General features: G+C 39.7%; 1 protein-coding gene across 1 annotated transcript; it reads left to right on the top strand.

Annotated features, from left to right (window-relative positions):
* The first annotated feature begins 729 nt into the window (after positions 1 to 729).
* On the top strand, positions 730 to 19,864 carry prrx1 (paired related homeobox 1). Its single transcript, XM_015391588.1, has 4 exons — positions 730 to 1,314; positions 6,364 to 6,539; positions 11,937 to 12,118; positions 18,250 to 19,864. The coding sequence occupies exons 1-4, from the start codon at positions 1,068 to 1,070 to the stop codon at positions 18,380 to 18,382; spliced, it is 738 nt and encodes a 245-aa protein (XP_015247074.1). The 5' UTR covers positions 730 to 1,067; the 3' UTR covers positions 18,383 to 19,864.
* Positions 19,865 to 20,181: the final 317 nt, after the last annotated feature.

Raw genomic sequence — 20,181 nt, forward strand, 5'->3', positions numbered from 1 at the left:
CAAAGCTCCCATGTGAAACTAGTAACATGAAGTTTCTTCTTTGGGGTTTTATTAAATGTCAGAAGTCATGAAGAAAATGATTGTGAGAAACATGGAACGTTTTATCCTCTGAGCCCACAGAGACTTTGATCCAGATGATCCTTCAGATCAGGAACCTTTCTCACCTGGTTCTCTTCATCACTGTCTGCTGCAGCCTCTGGGGGTTCTGTTACTCATGGTGTTCCTCAGGGATGAGTTCTCGGTCCTTTAATGGTTCCTGCAGATGATGCTCACTCCAGCCAGTTTAGTGAGTTTTTAATGAATCAATATTTGTTTTTCCTTTTTTTGAAGCCAAGTTTTGAAGACCCAGTGGCTGGTTTTGTTCTTTTATTTATGATTTTCTAGTTAACTGAAGCTTTAGTTTGGCTTCATGTTTCCACTGAGTTTTAGTCTGAAGTGATTCTCTGCATTTGGACAAAAAAAAGTGAACCTCTGGACCTTCTGTGGTCTGAAAGGAAAACAAAATGGCTGCCAGTGAAAACTCTGGGATGGATCCTCACTCCAAGCAAAGTTTTCACATGTTTTTGTTGACAGTGTGTGACGTTTATTAAAAGCTTTAAAAAGTAAAATAACTACAAATAACGAAAATGAGGGAAAGAGAGAAAGAGAGAGAGAGAGGGGAGGGGGGAGGAAGGAGGGGGAGGGAGTCCAGCCTCCCTGCGCCTCTTGGCTGCAGCTCAGCCAGTTTTGCGCGCACACTGAACTTTGCGCATCTGGTCGTCATCATCCGCAGCAGCAGCAGCTCTTCCTGCTCAGATGTGACTCGATCAGACTTGGAGCAGAACTTTCTCTTGTTGTCTTCAAACTTTCTCGGTTCCTGGGACCTTCTTCGGGGCTCCTCTCCTCTGACCTGCGCCGCCGGATGGATTGGTCGCTCTGGGTTTGATCGGATCTCGGTTCGGGCTCTGCGCGGCTCCCCTGGATGTGAACAGCTCAGCAGAGACCAGTGCGGTACTTTGCGGGGACGCTGCTCGCTGTGATCCTCCTCAGCGCTGCGTGTTTTTTCCGCTTCTCCTCCTTTTTGCGTCATGACTTCCAGCTATGCGCATGTAATGGACAGACAGGCAGCCATCTCCAACCGGCTGGAGAGCCCCATCACGGCCAACCTGGACACCCTGCAGGCCAAGAAGAACTTCTCTGTCAGCCACCTGCTGGACCTGGAGGAGGCCGGGGAGATGGTCGGCACCCAGGCCGATGAGGGCGTCGGTGAGGCCGGGAGGAGCATGCTGGAGTCCCCGGGGCTCACCAGCGGGAGCGACACGACCCAGCAGGAGAGTAAGTGTGAGCAGATGCGCTCCTGTCAGCCTCAAACCAAACTCATCTGTTCGCTGCTGCGCGTGCCCGAGGAGCTATCCGCGTGCGCGGTGGCCATGCATCATTCCTGACGGGCTCCCCTCAGAGCGGCCATTATTCCTGCATCGGCGCTTTGAAGTCCGCGCGGTGTGATGATGATGCTGGACACGGTCAGGGAGGCAGCCTTACGAGTCAAGCTCCGGGGTGATAAATCTCTGCTGACCCCAAACAGGCCACATTTACGCTCCAGGTTTCCTCTGCACAGAAAAAAAAAGCTAATAACTCTGAAAATATGTTGAGAGAGTCACATGATGACTGAGGAGGAGTGATTGGACTCTCTCGCGCTTTTAAGGCTGATGAAACAGACTCATTTCAGATCTATTCATTTATTTCTAGAAGAAAATGACCCCTCCCCCCCATTTGACAGAAACATTTTAGGCTTTAATTACTGTTTTTGTTATTTCTTTAGAGGAAAAAAAAGGCCAGAGCTGCGGCAGGAAGCGCGCGGGTCACGTCGTTAATTTACGCTTATTTTCAGGCTGTCAAACAGCCTCAGATGATCCGAGCCAATCATCTGTCATAATTAGCGCGCGTGTCCAATCGGACAACAGCCAATCAGAGCAGCTTTTAATTTATGTGCCGCTCAGACAGAAAAGTGGAGAAAGAGGAAATAATCTCCGAGTTTTACTGATTAGATATTTTTTAAAAAAAAATGTTTTATTGTTATATTTGAATTTATTTATTCAGCATTTATGTTATTGTCGTTCCAGATGTTTTTTTAAAACATTTATGGTGTTTAGGGTTTTAGTGAGACGCTCAGGATCCAAACTGCCTCATGAAAAACAATGAAAACTGAATAAAATCCATCTGGACTCTTTTTTTAAATAAATCTCCAATTTTTTTTGTTTGTTTGTTTTTTGTTCAGAAGTTTCCTGATAAAATACCCTAGTAATCAAACTAGGATTTAAATCTATATCTATAATTTAAGGCAATTTTCTGCAGACGCTGTGTCACATTTTCACTGTTAGACCAAAAGAAAGTTGCTCGAACTTCTAGGGGGGAAAAAAAATCAAATAAACTTGTTTAAAAAATCCAACCTCCCCCAAAAACGATTATATCTCTTTCTTTTTTTAAATAGTTAACCAGTAAATTTAATCTTTTTAAATCCTTCATGTGGAATTTCCATTCGAGTCTCAGACTGCGGAGCCGCAAACAGAAGAAAGGAAATAAAGTTTGACTCTAACTCATTTGAAAAAAAAAAAAAAAAAAAACGGACTAAATACAAGAATAAACACCAATAATAAAAAAGAAGAAATAAAATATCTCACATTTTCGAGACTAAATTGTTTAAGTTCGAATAATTTATTGTTTTATAATAATCGAGACTATATTCCTCTTATCTATATTTATTTAAACATGGATCTACTCACGGCTGTAGATCTGCTGATCAAATGTCGGAATTCGAGCTAAAATCTGCGATGAAAGAAAAGAAATAAATGTTGGTAGAAACGTTATTTAATTATTTCTGATTTGTAGGAATACTTAACGTGGAAATACGTTAAAAAAAAAAAGTCAAATAGCCAAAAAAAATTTCTCTGTAAGCAATAAAATGAAACTTATTAATTACAGAAAATCAGCGGAACAGATTAGAATTATTATATAATTTTATCTTATTCATGATTAAACTCTCTACTTTCGTCCCGCGTCACAGAGCTTATTTTAAGGTATTAAAATTATTTTAATAAAATAATAAAAATTTTAATAAAAGTTTGAAGCTCGCTGTGCAGCTTAAAGTCGATAGAGTCAAAAATGTAAGATAAAATGACTAACAACTGCAGGTTAAACAACATCTGAACAGGAATTTTCTAATCTAATGGGATTTTTTTCTACATTAATTACATAACTGTTCCGTAATTTGACAAAAAAAAAAAATGCAACTAATTTAGTTCTTCAACAAAACCCAAATCTTAGCCCTGGAAGTTCTTCCATCAACATAAAGAAACCTTTTAAAATTCAACCGAAGTTTAGCCTATTTGTTAATCTGAGGGATTAAACTTCGTTGTGACAGAACACCCTGATCCAAAAGGTTCGGAGGGACTCGGCTGGGTTCACACTTTCACTCAGAAATGAGAAGATATGATGCCTGCAGGGAAGAAAAGCTCATTTCCAGCCTCTGATTGGGATCCAGCTGATGGAAATGATGTTTTCATTAGTCTAATCTGTTAGTTTTCAGCACAGGGGCCCCGGACCCCCACACAGGGGTCACAAGATAAATCCTGGAGGTCAAGACATGATTAAGAGAAGGAAAACAAACGAGTTGGGTTTCATTTAGGAGCAGATTGGCTGATTTATGGCGGATCATAGAACGTTTTATATTATTATGTTATCATTATCCAGGCTCAGCTGATCATGATGCTGGATTTTATCAAAGATCAGATGGAAATGAACTGAAGTTAAATTAAATTAAATGGTTTAACTTTACAAGCAAATAATCTCAAACTTCTTGTTTTAATTCAGTTTTTCAAATCTAAACTGAAAACAAAAAGAAATAATTTTAAATCAGGATTGGGTTCTGATCCAGGCAGCCGAACCGGTATCAGATCTTTCTTAGACTTGTAAAAATCCCTCATGTGAAACTTTATTTATGGTCCAAATGAGAATCCGTCCTCAGCTGAAGGTGGAAACAGATTAATTTGTTTTGGTTTGGAGGCAGCAGATAAACTTTGAGCTGTGGGATGACCTGCTGATGGGAAAACAAACAAACACTGAGTGTGTGTGAGAGTGTGTGTGTGAGTGTGTGTGAGTGTGTGTGAGTGTGTGTGTGTGTGTGTGTGTGTGTGAGTGTGTGTGTGTGCTGCTTTCATCAGGCTCTTTGGTTTCAGACCCTGCTAAATAAAATCACAAATTTCCCTAAAATATTTTCTGTAAAACCCATCTGTACCAACAATAAACAAAGCTTTTCTCCAATATATAAAAAAAAAAATTAAAAGTTTGTAGAGAGGAAAAAAAACTGTTTCTAACCAAATAGTAAATAAGGAGATAAATAAACAAAGGTCAGGATGGCATTAAAAAAAGTCATTATATTTCTAAATCTGTCATTTGTTTCCCTCTAACATCACAAATTAATTAAAATAATTCAGAAAAATTCTCCAAATATTTTTTTTAACCGTATATTTTAATATATTCTAATTTAATATATATTGTTTTGTCTTTTATAATACCCATATTTCTTTACTTAAAAAGGTAAAGTGACAGCCTCACATGTTTGCTTCACATTTTTATATAACTGAGTCATAAATAAATCAATAGAAATAAAATATTAAATGAATAATATAAAAACACACACACACATGTAAAAAAAAAAACAACAAAAAAAACAGAATCCTATCAAATCCTAAATTTCCCCACCAATACCTAAAATAAAAATGTTATGTATTTATATGAAAAGTATAAGTGTATATGTTTTGAGTTCCCAGCTGCAGCTGGTTTCTATAAATTACACAGTGATGCATTTTATAAACACTTTGTTCTTTGATACTTTTTTTTTTATTTGATGGTTATTAAAGGAGTTTATATATTTTTGCTATAGAGGCTAAATTGTGGACTACTCTGAGCTGATGGGGCCCGTGGTGCTGAACGGTGGCTCAGTGGGTCTGGGTTCTGTTCCTGCAGGTTTGCTGTGGGTGTTTGCAATTAGGAAGCAGATCTTTCTGCTCCTTTTCTGTGTGAAAGTGTTGTTCTGTGGTTTGGTTGTGGAGCCACAAGCTTTGATTCTCCTCTGCCTCTGCAGGAAGGTTCAGAAGGAGCATGGAGGCTCCTCTGCAGAAGATCCGTGGGCTGGGGGATCCGTGGGCTGGGGGATCCGTGGGCTTGGGGGGCTCTGCAGGTTCTTTGTTTGCATCAAATAAATTCAATTCAAAGTATTACTTTAACTCTTATAGAGCAGTATAATAATATAACTGTTTCATATATAATTTGGTCCCACTCCAAACATGTGCAAAATTTATAGCTATAGTATCAGATTTTGTAACCTAAAGTTAATTTTAATCATATTTTTGTCAAAATCGAGAACACCTCTCAGACTGGCGGGTAACCATGGCAGCATATAGAGTAAAAATTACACTGCAAATTTTACAATGATTATTAACGCCAACATTTGAGCAGATTTACACTCAGTAAAGTTGTAAATGCCCAATTTAGAGTTAAACAGGTTAACTCTGAATTGCGAACACCTAAATTTTCCTGGGCTGAACTAAAGCTGCCAGCATGGATGGTTTGCATTAGAACAGATCGTCTCTTCTTCTTCTGCTCCTCTAAAATGAAAATGCAGATAAAACATTTTCAGGGCTGCAGCCGAACCTCACAGGAAACTCATTAGAGCCACAAATACTTCCTCACCTCTGGAAAAACAAACAAAATCATGCATTTTTGAATAAATATTTACTTTAACATTAAATAACTTTAATGCTATTTTTTAGGATCACTTTTTGTTTATTCTGTTGGGGTTTAAAGTTAATACAAAAGACAAAACTTAATGAGAAGAGGATGGAAAGATAAATTTTTTTAGGATTTTAAGTAATTTTGGAAAATTATGTGAAGAAGTTTTCAAGCAAATGAGAATGAAAAGAAATTTTAAACGTATGGAATTCAACTGTTGTTGGAAATTGATGCAACTCTTCCATAAAACTTCTGAAAATCTGCATGATTTGTTGCTTATTATTTTCACAAACAGAGAATTTTAATGTTTTTTTTTTTTGTAGCTGCGAAGGAAATATTTCCTTAAACTGCTTTAGTTTGGAACGCTTGTTTGTTTTCCTATAAATTGAGCGAGGAGAAAGATCTGCTCCCTTCATGGTGGGAAACAAATGTTGACTTTAGGGAAAAGAAAAGCTTTGAAACGTAAAAAGCTGAAATGGAGAAGATGATAAATCTTGACTCCTCAGAACTTTACGCAGATCAGCAGACATGCAGGAGAACCAGGACATGGAGAAGGTTCTCCAGGTTAACCTTTTCCTCCTCCTTTGCCTGTAGACGAGCAGATGAACACAGAGGAGAAGAAGAAGAGGAAGCAGCGGAGGAACAGGACCACCTTCAACAGCAGCCAGCTCCAGGCTCTAGAGAGAGTGTTTGAGAGGACGCACTACCCTGACGCCTTCGTCAGAGAGGACCTGGCCCGCCGGGTCAACCTCACCGAGGCCCGGGTCCAGGTAGGTCCTATACCTTTGGGGGCTCTTATTTTGAAAAGAAGTTCTCTGATTGCTCATAGCCAGGCGCTTTCATCCTGGATTCCAGACCAGAACAAACTGCTCTGGTTTGCTTTAACCAGCCTAATGAAATGGTTAGCACAGATTAAGCCAATAATCCAGGCTGTAGGCTGAGAGGGATTAACACATTTAGAGTTATCATCAGGCACCCAATAAGAACTAGTTAGAGACGCGTCATTTCCCTTCACTGATCACTGATAAGACGTGTGCAGCACATGAGGCGGGCTGCAGCAGCTCGGCGTGATGTTCGGATGATGTCACACATCCTGCAGAACCAAACGCAGTGTTGATAATGATCATAATAATAATTGATCTCTTTATTTATCTCACATTAGAGAAATTTAACTCTGCATTTAACCCATCCCCTTGAGGAGCAGTGGGCTGCCATTATTTGTCACCCAGGGGTCTTGCTCATGGACCCAGAGTGGCAGTCTGTGGGAGTTGGGTTCAAACTCACAACCTCAGGATTCCAAGCTCTATGCTCCAACCACGAGGCCGCCACTCCCCAAATCCAAGTTAAATTGATCCGAACTCACCGCCTCAGTGTTCTGCTTCTTGGAACCAGACTCTGGTTTAAAAGCGGATGCTATCAGGTCACCTTTAAATGTTTCTACACGTTGTTATGTAGAAGAAGCAGCTGAGCGTCCTGGGTTCTGGTTCTGAGGAGGGAACCCTTTAGACAAACAGAATAAGCAGATCTTTAGATTTGATTCCATCTACATCAAAATGAACCTCATGTCCCCTGTGATGCAGCATTACTTCCTCAGCATTTCTCTGTTCATGGCTTTTGACACCTTCCTCCACTGATACCTGCACTTGGTAGGATGCTCTGCTCCATAATTTTTCTGTGGCCTTGTTGTTACGTCTCTTTGCTTTTACCCTTTTTTGGAACTACTTTCTCTATCTACTGTTTCCCTCAGCGTCTGGTTTCAGATCAGACGACTTCTGGTTAAATAGAGGGAAATCTTTGGTAAATTCATCGTTCAGGAACATCTTTCTGATGAGATGAAACTGCTGGACGTGTCGGTCACCTCGTCGATGTTGGCCTTCTGTTCACAGAAGAGAAAGCAGATTGAATACGTGATGGAAAAGTGAAGCAGTGTTAAAGGTTTTTCTCTTTAACAGATCGTCTCACACAAACAACTGGAGGCTGTTGATAGAAAACTGTGGAAGGATACAAATTGAAACATTGATGTTATTTGGCTGAGGAAACAAGCCTTGTTGGTTCTTTTATATGTGTTTATTGAAAATAGATTTTATATATTTAATATATATTATTTAACATTAAATGAAACTCAAACGTTATTTTTTTTAAATAGTTTTTACTATGGTACTACTTTCTCAACCGAAGAACAACAGTACCTCTGTGTATCCCTCCACTGATCTGGTGTCAGAGTTTAATCCGATTGCTGGATTTTTGGGAATAATTTCTGCATAGATGAATTAATCAGATTTTTAAATTTGTTGTCATTTTCTCTGGTATTCGTCTGCGATCTTTTTTTTTTCTTTTTTTTTCTTTACCTTTATTTAACCAGGAAAAAATTCCCATTGGGATAAAAAAACCTATTTTTCAAGTAGTCCGGCAGCAAAGTCACATAATAAACATTAAACATTAAATTAAAGTAACAAAAAAAACATTAAGTAAATCAATTTCAGATAATTGAGGCTGCTTTAAATTCTTTCACTTTCAACTTAAAAGCATTTAAGGATAAAAACTCAGTCAAGCCATGCATCCGCGATGCAGAAGTCAAGCACTGTCACAGTTCTTGTTTTTTATAAATAATTTAGCTTCAGCTTAAACTCTAATAGAGTGGTGCTGAGGGACTCACCTGACAGGTGGAAGGATACGTTGGTGATGAGGGTTCAACAGAACGTTCTCTTCTAAAAACGAATCAGTCAAAGTGGTTCATTCAGCTGATATGTTGTAGATTTTAACCCAGTGTAATTTCCGCATCAGCCTGATGTTTCAGCAGCACAAAAACCACAAGATCTCACAGCAGGACGCCGTATCCTTCTGCTACTGCGCTGTGAAAAAAAAAAAAACTGTCATTTTTTTATCTAAAGCAGAAGCAAATTAAGCTCTGATGGTATCAAGTGATCCGCGGAAGGATACACCCTGCATCAAGTAGCGACATTGACAGAGAAAGTAGTCCCATCCTAAACTTTTTAATTTAAAAGAAAACATTATTTGACATATTCGATTCTTTAAAAGATTCAAACTACGAAAATTAACTCAGTTTGAATCTTAACTTAATTCTCAGACCTAAATCCATTCTGACTCTCCAAACATAGAACACTCTGACTGCTCTCTACTCTAAGATATTAATCATTTAGAGAGCAAATAAAAATCAGAAGAACACTTGAGCTCTGCCCTTTTAAAAAGATGCAAAATGTAAAAAAAAAAAAAAAAGAACACTTAAGCCCAACGTCTTTAGACCAAATGAGATCATAGAGTGAAGTTTTCTGTCTAAATAAAGTCATAGTTCAGGCTTTTAAAAGGAGTTTAAGGCTCTGTATCAATAGATTAACATCAGAGCACCTTTTCTCTGCCAGTCCTTTAGTTTGGGGCTGTGCAGGTAATCTTCACTTCCAGCAATGACTTTCAGCTTTGCCTGAAAGACCAAAATCAGGGCCAAATCAGCCTCTTTTTTCTGGTGCAATGTGAATTATTTTGACTTTTAAACTCCAAACGTCAGGAGGGTTTTTTGGTGACTCACTCAGGCTGCAGCTGCGTGCGAGCAGCAAAACAGGCTTTATAGGCGATGAAACACATGTTGGGAAAACAGCTCAGCGGGAAGGTTTAATGCAAATGCATGAAAGTTGCATCCAGTAAAAGTCTTAAAATGCAGGAAAATAAGCAAACAAGCCTCCCAGTTGGTCTGAAGCTGCGGAGGAATCTGCACAGCTCACTGAAAGTTTTCCTTCTGCGGGGAAACGGTTGAAATGGGGAAGTTGGCGCGAGCGAAGCTGCACATCTGTGATTAATGTGCAGCAGAGAGCGATGCAGAAAGCCTTTGATAAAAGAGACTCATTCCAGAGGCTGTGCGTCAGCGAGGCCCTCTGAGCGCAGGCAGCTTCTAATAATGGATTTGATTTCACAGCAAGAAACAACATCGCTGCCCAGCCCAGCTCCACCGCCTCCAGGCTTCATCTCAGGGAGCAGGAGGCTGATGAGGCCTGGAGGAGGTGGACGAAGAAGGGAGGACGGCCTCTGCAGCCGAACCCATCAAACCCGACTCTCCTGTGGGAAAGTGTCAGCATCAAACCTGATGGAGAAAGGAGGGGGTCAGGGGGCAGACCTGAGCAGTCAGTGTTTTACCTGCTGCAGGGATCCCAGCTAGTTGGAGGCGTCAAACCTGCAGCTCATCATCAGGAATCATTCAGGCTGAAACTTTGACTGATTTCACTTTAACACTTTTTTATCCACCCTGTCAAATTAAATCAGGCTGATGTTGACTTTGTAGCTCCCCCCCCCTCCTGACTCACTAAACAACATGGGCTTTGCTCTCTTTTAGCATCCAGACGCTGAATGGATCCTTCTACTGAGAAACTGTGACTCCTTATTCTGCTGTTATCCCAGAATAACATCTGCAGAGAGAAAAAGAAAGCGGCTTCCAAAGCAAACATCAGGGCTTAGAGGAGATCTACTGAGCTGGATCACAGAGGAAAAGCCGATGGTCGGAGAGACGGAGACGGCCGCAGTTATTCTAACAGCTTCAAATGTTAATTTAAATTGTTTTGAGAGTTTCTAAACCCGTCCTTCCATCCGTACCAAGGCGTTCCCTCTGAGCTCCAAACATCTGAGGTGGTTCAGACAGAGTTAGAGGTCCTCCTACCTCCAGCTAGGCTGCCTCACAGAGGAAGCTTGTTTCTGCAGGAGCCTCTATTGGTTTGATCAGGATCTCAATGCTATTTCAGAAGACAGGACCGTTCCTTTGCTTGGACTCCTCAGATTGAAACAGAGGCAGTGTTCTGTCAGATCAGCATAAGCTTAGTTTTTATCTAACCTAAATTAATCCTGAGTCACAATATAAAGAAGAGCCAATGTTTTCTATGACTTTAAACATGAAAACAAAACCAAATTCAATTGATTTTTATTGATGGTTTTGTTTTATCTATAGAGGCTTCTTCTCTCCACATCCTGGAAACTTTAATCATATCTGGCCGTTTCAGCATCCAAGAAATAACAGTATAATCAAAGTTGGTTTCTTTTTTAAAAGTTAAAATAAATTTGTTTTTTTCTGGTCGTTTCACCGCTGCTAACATTGAATGTGACAATAATTCCCTGTTGCGCATGCGTATTAGAATAATGTAAGCAGATCTGACAGCGTATGCCGTTCTGACAGAACACCGGCCCTCGAGCAAATATTCCAGAATTTTCTGGTTCCTCTGATTTAGCTGATCCGTCTAATCCCCATCTGGCATTCAGTTGCAGGGTTTTGATTTAAAAAAAAAGTGATAATTGATGAATAAAATGTCAATCTGGGCCCAATAATTGTGTTACAAACTAGTTTAAACCACATATTTCTCCTCAAAGTCGAGTAAATGGGAATTAATGACCACCTCTTAACAGGAAGCTAAATGCGACAAAATGTTCTGTCTTTGTCTTCTTCACTGCAAGGGATGGTCAGTCAGTCTGATTCTTGGAGCAATGACTGCAGATCAGCATCTTTCTTAGATAAGCATCATAAAAATGAAGGTGTTGGTGCTTAAATTCATAAATATGTCTTTGTGTTCTTCTCGTTAAAGGGCAAACTACCTTCAGCTGGGATGCTTATCTCTCGTAGATTAGACATCAGCTTAATCTGCCACCACTCCCGGTGGCCTAGTGGTTAGGGCATTGTGTGTGAGTCTCAGAGGTTCTGAGTTCGAGCCCCACTCACATGGACTGCCACTCTGGGTCCCTGAGCAAGACCTTAACCCCACAGTGCTCCCTGGGGACCGCACAATGGCAGCCCAGGGAGCAACATGCAGACAGTGCTTTGTACTTGTGACAGTGTAATGACAATAACGTTGATTTGATGAAAGTTCTATTTCTATTCTATTAATTGTCACATGTGCAGGAAATTACGACAATAGACCAATATAATTTTTACTTTTCTTTAGGTGTTTTGACTTGTATTTACTGGCAGTTATCCTAACCCTTAAATATAAAAGTTTGGGTCATTTTTTGCTCTGTCCATAAGATCAGAAGGTCACCACAGATTTATTCTGAGGACGTTGTCCTACTGAGCAACAGCTGAACTTCTTTTCGATATTTTAGAGCCTTTTTAACCAACCTTCATCCACATGGTTGTTTTAGGGGTCCTTCTCATTCCTCATGTTCTTGTTTCGTTCCAGGTTTGGTTTCAGAACAGAAGAGCCAAGTTTCGCAGGAATGAGCGAGCCATGCTGGCCAGCAAAAACGCCTCGCTGCTCAAGTCTTATTCAGGGGAAGTAACGGCGGTGGAGCAGCCGATCGTACCACGCCCTGCACCACGCCCAAATGACTATCTCTCCTGGGGAAGTGCTGCCCCCTACAGGTACTCCCCCTTTGCTGGTTTTATTTCATTTCAATAGATGTATGACCTGGTTGATCGCTACCTGCATTTATCATTCTGTGTTATAAAAGCAGAAATATTAATCCTGTTTAGAAATCAGAGGCTTTCTAGCTGCAGCTGGTGTCTAGTCATCTTAAATCATAGCATGAACAGATCAAATGTTGTTGTAGATTAAATGCATTAGTGTCAAAATGATTTTTTATTAAATAAAAAACTGGATTTAATTGTTTGAAACTGGCTTTGTTTTCTTTTAAAAATGAGTTGGTTGTATTTAAAAATGTGTCTTTCCTTCTTTCGGTTTAATTTCAGTTTTAAAATGCGTTGTGTCAGACATTTTGGCCCTTTGCCACAAAGTAATCAAACACAGATTCACTGAGATTAGCTTTGGTTTAACTTATTTTAGGGGATTTGGAGCTTAATCAGTGAAGCATAGATTAGCTCGTAGATGTCACTCAAAGTGTTAAACATATAGATCGGGAAACAAACGTAACACCGGCTGAAAACTATACTAATTAAGCATTTTGGATAACCGTTACAGCTAACCAATCATTTTCTTCCTAAAGTTGGCAATTTGAGATTGGTACTTACTTTTGCATAAGCTATATAAACTTGGACATTTAATTATTAATTTTTTTTAAACTAAATGTATATTTGGACTAATTGAATATTCAATACAACAAAATACATTTTTAAGGCAAATTATTTTGGTTTTAAGATGTTAATTTCAGGTTGACCTTAGTGAAGTTCATGTTGGAACCAATGCGATTATTTACATTCCAATAGATTCAGCCTGAGCAATTTTATTCATTTTCTGGCATTTTTCCCCATTAAATCCACACTGGGAAAAACATTTCAGTTCAGGCATCCAAACAATGCTTCCGTTTGGTTGACAAAGGTGCAGATTATTACTGTGAAGAAGCTTCCCCTTCATGTTTTTTAATGATTTTAAGAACTAATCTCGAGGAGGAAACCTCTAAACCGTGTAATCTGGTCTTACCTCGGCAGTCTGGGCCAGAATAGAATAAACCCTTCCCATCAACCTAACGGGGATTCACTTATAAATCTGAGAGCCAGTAGCTGTGCTCTATGGCCAGACTAGCTAATCCTGGTGTCTAAATGGGATGCACACTAAAATCAGCTTCCAGTCAAAGGTAATGCCGGGGAACCAGTGGTCACAAATGAACAGTAGATGATGATCAATCTTTACTTGGCTGCTCTGCGTGCATTTAACCTCTCCTTAGCTGAGGTTATAAACTAATTCTCTGCATTCTTGATAGATTTCTAGTCTGTAAATTAGTCAAAAAACACCATGCAGTGTAACTGGAGTTTAAAGCAGGGGTCTTTGACATTTTCCAGGCCCGGGACCCACAAACTGATGGCGAGATGGAGCGGGACCCCCTAACTATATATATATTGTATGAAATTGTGTTATATCAAACTGTTCCTATAGTCACTCTATTATATATATAGTAAAGTAACGAAAGTAATTTCGCCCTGGGATTATTAAAGTATTTCTGATTCTGATTCCTGGTTGATGGGACAGGTGTTGTGAATGAAACAGTGCCCTGCTTGAAAGAGCTCCTGTGTGTCGCTGAATGTGAGCATTGATGACTGAACACACTACAGTGTGTTGAATCATGTTAATCTGTAATTAAAGATGTTTCAATTAGTGGAAATTATTGAAGGGGGGAATATAAAAAATAAAAAAAAAAGTCTAATCAACCACCTTAAACCCCCATGCAGACCTCTGTGGACCCCCTAAGGGTCACGGACCCCTGTTGAAGACATCCGGTTTAAAGGCATAACTGCTAAGAAAAACAGTTCCTATAACATACCAGGTCAGTCCCTGTTTACGGCAGAAATTAGATCTCACCATTAAATAATTTACCAGTAGGTGCAGTAAAGAGATAGAAAACCAACATCCTGATCTGAATTGAAGGGAGCACATTTTGTTGACAGCACTGCAAAAGCGATCTAGAAATAAGTAAACCTTTCTTAAATTAAGTGTATTTACTTAATTTGAGTAGGTAAATAAGATGATCTGTCAAAGGAATTAGTATTTTTATTCTTTAAATAAGATAATTATATTACATGCACTTGAAATAAGTCAATGCAATTGTTTTTTTCTTATTTTAAATGTAAATTGTCTTGTTCCATTGACAAATTGTCTCACTTCTCCCCTTAAATCAATAAAAAAATGCACTTATTTTAAGAAAGAAATTACTTATTTAAATTTCAGGGGGTTTTTTTGCAGTGACGTGGGCCTCATAGTAATGCTGGACTGGTTTGTTGTAAAGCGTTGCTGTCTGAGGAATGGAGGACTTCCAGATTTTGTTCAGCGACAGAAACGCTGATTCATGCTGAGAACAAAGAAAACAAAACTAATTTGCTAATTGCCATTTATAACAATCAAACATTTATTTCCCTCATGTTCTGAAGAGTGAGAACATATTTGACATTTTTATTGTTCTGGTTTGGAATAGAATGAGTCTTGATTTTACTGTTTAATGCTGTTAGCTTGCTGAGGCAGCTAAAGACTGTTAGCATGTTTACTGAGCAGAAATCTGAGAAAATAAATGGTTTTGAAATCCAAGAAAAAAATCTGATTAAAAGGAGGCAATATAAACCCCAGATTCTAACCTTTTGGGTAAAAACAAATCTGAATAAGCTAAGAACTAGCATAAAAAATACCAGCTTTTGCTTTGTAGCGTATTTCTTTCTGATTAGCTTCAATGCTAAATGATTACCTATTTTGTTGACAACATTTTTCAGCAAAGAAGACAGATTTGAAAGCAAAGCAAAATAAAAAACATTACGTTTCAGTACGCTTTTAAAGTTTATTCACAGAAATCAATTGTGGTTTCTTCAGTCAGAGGGTCAGTGGCGGCTAATTTAGGAGTCCTAAATACGTTCTGTGTCAGAATACTATGACCCAGAACAGAGTATGTTTCTTATTTAGAAAATGGGAAACAGTCAGAAAAAATGTTGATTGTGAAAATGTTATTTTCTCTAAATTTACTTCAGAATATCCTGATGTCTTTTTCTGTCAACTTTCAGAGCCGTTGATAAAGCTCAGTAGCTACGCTAACACCGCCGTGGCGTCTCGCTCTGTTATTGTTTAATTTCCTCTTCCTCTGCTACCTGAACATTCTCCTCATTCCTCCTCCCAGAGGCTTCATCTCCTCTGATCCCGCTGAACTCCGATCAGCTCCAAAAACATTTCTTCTACAAAGAGACTTTAGTTTTACAGCCGATATTTTCCTGCATCGTCGGCGTATAAAGCGATGCCATTAAAGCCTCAGGCTTTCATTCATAACTTCCTTTCTTCTCCATTTCGAAAAAAACCCCCAAAAAACTAAATAAAATTTACATTACTGTTTTAGGAGGAGTTTTTAATTAAACATTTCAATCCAAAATAACTCATACCCCTGGTAGTTTAGGTCCAAGTAATGTTAAAGTTCTGAGGCTTTAAATCATTAAAACACCAAGGAAAACATTAGGTTGGCTGCGAGTGCAATGAAAATGTTTTTATTTAATTATATAAAGGGCATAAATATTTTAAACAGTGCATGTCTTATTACCAATCAAATAATGTTTATTGGTTGAATGTAAATAATTTAAAATCCTATTCTGTCAGTGAGATAGTCAGTTTTCAGTCTCTACCTGTTGCATCTAAAACTTCAAACCAAATTGTTCTGAAATTTGTTGAAGATGAAATATAATCTATGTTATTGCTGAATGATTATTAGTTTCTATCTGGCATCACACCTGATCAAAGCTGCATTAACTAATATACTTCATTATTGTTTATGAGTATCTACCCATATCATGAGGAAGAAAACAAATTTTGAAGTTTTCTTTGATTGTTTTGCGCTGTTAGCGGTTTTAAAACTTTCGCTCTGTCGTCTTATAAGGCAGCAAAGCTTCAGATGCTGCGATCTGCAGCAGCTGGAGCAGGTCTAAAGTAGCATCAGGAAGCCCAGCAAAACTGGGATGGATTCATTATGGAAGGCTCTCACTAGATACATGCCTGCAGAGGACAGGGTCTGAACAGGCCGGAACACAGCGGTGGCAGCATCATGCTGTGGGGATCCTGTCCTTCATCAGGGAGCTGATGGGATGATGGGTGTAACTAAACTGGAAAATCCAGGAAGAAAAACTGTTTGAGGCTGAGGAGGACCTGAGGCTGACCGTCCTGCAGGAAAACCGTCCTGGACATCCAGCCAGGGACCCCATGGAGCAGATTCAGGAGAGATTCTGGACGTACAGACCTGGTGGACATCATGTCTAACAGGACCTTTGTCTCTTACTGGAGCCAGACGCAGTTCTTCTCAGATATGGCCTCTTTTCTTCTCCCTTTGCTTATGTGTCTGGATCCTCTGGAGCTTCCTGTTACCCTGTTTGACTTATTTTACCTGGATTTAATAAACCCACAACCAGGTTTTATGTCTCTGAAGTGAAAAGGTACGAGTTCTAGCCGACTATCCTGACCCAAACCCCAGATCCCTCCCCAGCTGTCCTTCATGATGTCCTGACTGCTGCTCTCCGCCCTCTGTGCTAATTGTGTTTAATATAAACACATTTCCTGTCCAGCGCCGCGGGTCGGATCCCCATCCTGACGAGGTGATAATGTGAAAACAAAGCGTATTAAATCCACCGCCGACCTCTGTGACCCCTGCCTGTTACGCTGCATCAGATAACGAAACTGGGGAATTCTACTGGGGACATTTTCTGCCTCTGGTTATACTGGAGGTGATTTACAGCAATCCTCTGTTATTAAAGGCGGTCCGACATGTCGGCCTTCAGCCTGGTTCAAACGCTCTGAGGACTTTTGGCAGCAGAGGCCAACATGGGTTCAACATTCAGGCAGCGAGGATGATAAAACTTTTACCAACTTTTATTGTTTTCTGGCTCTTTGGAACATTTTTAGACATTTTACTTTATTCTTGCTGTAGAGCTTAGAACCAAACAGACCTTTAATACAGTTGTACGTAAAATGAGCTTTAATGCAGCCTGAACAGAGCGGCATGAAAAAAAGAAAAAAAAAACTGTCTGATTTGATCACCATGTTTTCATTTCAGGATTTTTAATGAAAACACTAAAAGAGATAATTCCAAACAAGTTAAAAAACTTTTTTACTAAAAAATCATTTTAAAATGTAGCCTTTCCCAGAAAACTTTAAACCCGTCAGGAAAATCTGCATCTCAGTTTATCAATTCCTATCAGATTACACAGTAATGCCTGGAAATCCTGAGTCACTGGTTGCTATGGTGACTCCCACCTTTTACCAAAATACCCACAGAACATCTTACGGCAGCTCTTTTAATTTTATAAAAGAAGGAACTTCAAACCAACATCAGGACATCCAAAACCTCCCTGAGCCGCGTCCATTAGAGCTTTCCGGGCGCCACTCATCCCCAGTTTAATGACGAAGGCCCGGCGGGTTGAAGTGGCCTCTAAACTCCAGGTTTCAAATGTAATCAGAGAGAAGTGTGGTTCTGGTGTCTGCCTCTGCAATCTGGACTCACTACTGAGTAAGAAACAAGATATAAATGACGAGCTGAACCTCTGGACCTGGAAGCGTTTGAATCCAAAAGGTTCTGAATAATTCACTGCATCAGAACCTAAAGTGACGTCTGAGATGATAGGGAGCCTGACAAAATAATTAATCTTAATATTGTGCAAAAACTGGAAAAGACAGATGAAGCTGAATTAGTTCAACGTGTTTAAACTGTGCTCCAGCTCTGCACCAGAACCAGACGGTCATGGCTTAGTTAAAGATCAGTCGCAGCTTTTTCAACGTCAAACGGAGAAACAAAAGAGTGAGAGGAGTTTGTTAACCCGTGTTCTGGTTCTGTGAATGTTGGCTTGATGAACAGAATATGAGCGGTTCTACTCAGTTTGAAGGGTTGAGGCAGGAATATAAGAATCTAATTTTGAAGGAACCTCAATTGATTTTTGATTCTTGCAATAACTGAGCTTTATTTTTGCTTTCTTTGAGATCAGATGCAGAGGAAGAGAAGGAGGGATATTCGGGTCCAGGGTGGGCCTGCTTTTAGAGTCGGGTCGGTGTTGTTACTAGCTCGCCTAACCTTTGCTTTCTTGCTCCTCAGCGCCATGGCGACCTACCCCCCCACCTGCTCCAACACCAACACGTCGCAGGGGATGAACATGGCCAACAGCATCGCCAACCTGCGGCTCAAAGCCAAAGAGTACAGCCTGAACCAGGTGCCCACGGTCAACTGAGAGGAGGCGGGGAGCCTTTCAGCGGAAGGACCGTCGATTGGCCACGCCCCCCCTGGAAGAGGGCGGGATCTCTAACCTGAGGTGGCGTTGTTTCCTCCTCCTGTTCCTTTTTCAAAGACATCCGGACCGGAAGCCGTTTCCAAATATCTGCTTTTTTGACTGATTGTCCAATCAGAGGCGGCGACTCTTCCCAGGACTGAGTGGAACCCCCTCCCCCAACCCCCCATTATCCTTTCTTATTCCCCTTTTCAAAAACATTGTGGATGAAACCAACAGCCTCCTAAAGAACAGACTTTTCTGACATTTACTCAGTATCCTTAATGTTTTTTTTTTCCACATTTCCTTCCATGTTATACCACTGAGAAGCCGATCCAGTGCATTCTGACCTTCCTGTTATATAGTCCAGTATAACGTTAATGTATTTCTGAATCCAAACCAGTAGATAATGTCTTATGATATACTTTATTTGTAACAGAACCTTGTATATGAATAAAAAAAGTGTTTGAAGCAACCAAAAAAAAGAGAGAGAAATAGTTCCAGCTGGAGGATTTGTCACATTTGTGCAGCAGAAACAGGATTTTCTTAGTGGTGCCCTCCGAACCTAAATCACACTTCAGACCCTGTGAGAAATAAAGTGTGTTTATAGCTGGGACCATTTGGAAAGCAAACCTGATCGTGCAGCTCATGCACGGCCCATAAAGGAGAGATTTATGAGCAGAGAGCCCAGAAAAACTCCAGCTGCTCATGCTTTCTCTCTCCCACTGTTTTCTTTCCCAAATTAGAAAAGTCTGAAGTTTCCATCTTTAAAAACAGAATATTTACTAGCAGGGAAGTCCTCTCCTTAGGACGAAGGGCCCTGGGGCCTCGTTCAGCTCCGCGGCTCGCCGTTTCTTCTTCACGACCCCTCGTAACCTTCAGCACAGACGAACAGATGTCAGCGCTCGTCCTCCAGCTCCAGCAGCAGGAAGTTGGTCTGAAGGTGACCGTGGACTCAGCCAGCGCCATTTGGGTCTTTTCTGGGATCAGAAGAACTTCCAATAAGGAGTCCTAATTGTTTTCAATTTTTAAAAAAACTTTTAATGCCTTTTGGAGAAAAAAGCTTCAATGTGTGAAACATTGAGGAAGACTCCAGTCTGCTGAGCTTTTTTCAGGGAAATCTTCCTCAGTTAAAGCTTTAATCCAGATTAAAAAAACATTCAACAGCAGTTTGTGATAAAATGTTTAAAAGATTAAAGTGAAAAACTGAAACAGAAAATTAGATTTAAAACAGATGCATGTGTTATTTTTGTTATTGCCATTTTAGTTTTTATTCAAACAGGAGCTCTTGACTTATATCTACATTAATTAGAACCTTCAGGATGTTCTTTTGACCCGGCTGAAGGTTTATGGTTCCTCTCTGTGTATAAATTAGACAAAGCAACATATTCTGGACATTTTTCACTTGAGCAGCTTAAAGGTTTTGACCTTAATCTGTAATTTAATTTTAAAAAAAAAGGAAAATTTTAGATTTATTGTTTCAGTTAAACCTGTTTTAGTGAGACATGTAGCTACTATTGGATCACACCTCGAGGATAGCATATGTTTCTCAGTGGATTTTGAAATGTTTTTCCACCTAAAACTGCTGCAAATCTAAAAAAAATGCAACATTTAATTTCTTCTAATCTCTTATTCTAGCAGTTTTTGACCCGATAAGGTTGATTACCATAGCAGGATTCAAACATGGAGCTGTTAAAGAACTTTGTAAAGTTCTAAAATAAATCTGAATGCAGCTTTTGATATTGTGCTTGACTTGAATTACA

Source organism: Cyprinodon variegatus, unplaced genomic scaffold, assembly GCF_000732505.1.
Source record: "Cyprinodon variegatus isolate N-32 unplaced genomic scaffold, C_variegatus-1.0 Scaffold550, whole genome shotgun sequence".
Classification (NCBI taxonomy): domain Eukaryota; kingdom Metazoa; phylum Chordata; class Actinopteri; order Cyprinodontiformes; family Cyprinodontidae; genus Cyprinodon; species Cyprinodon variegatus.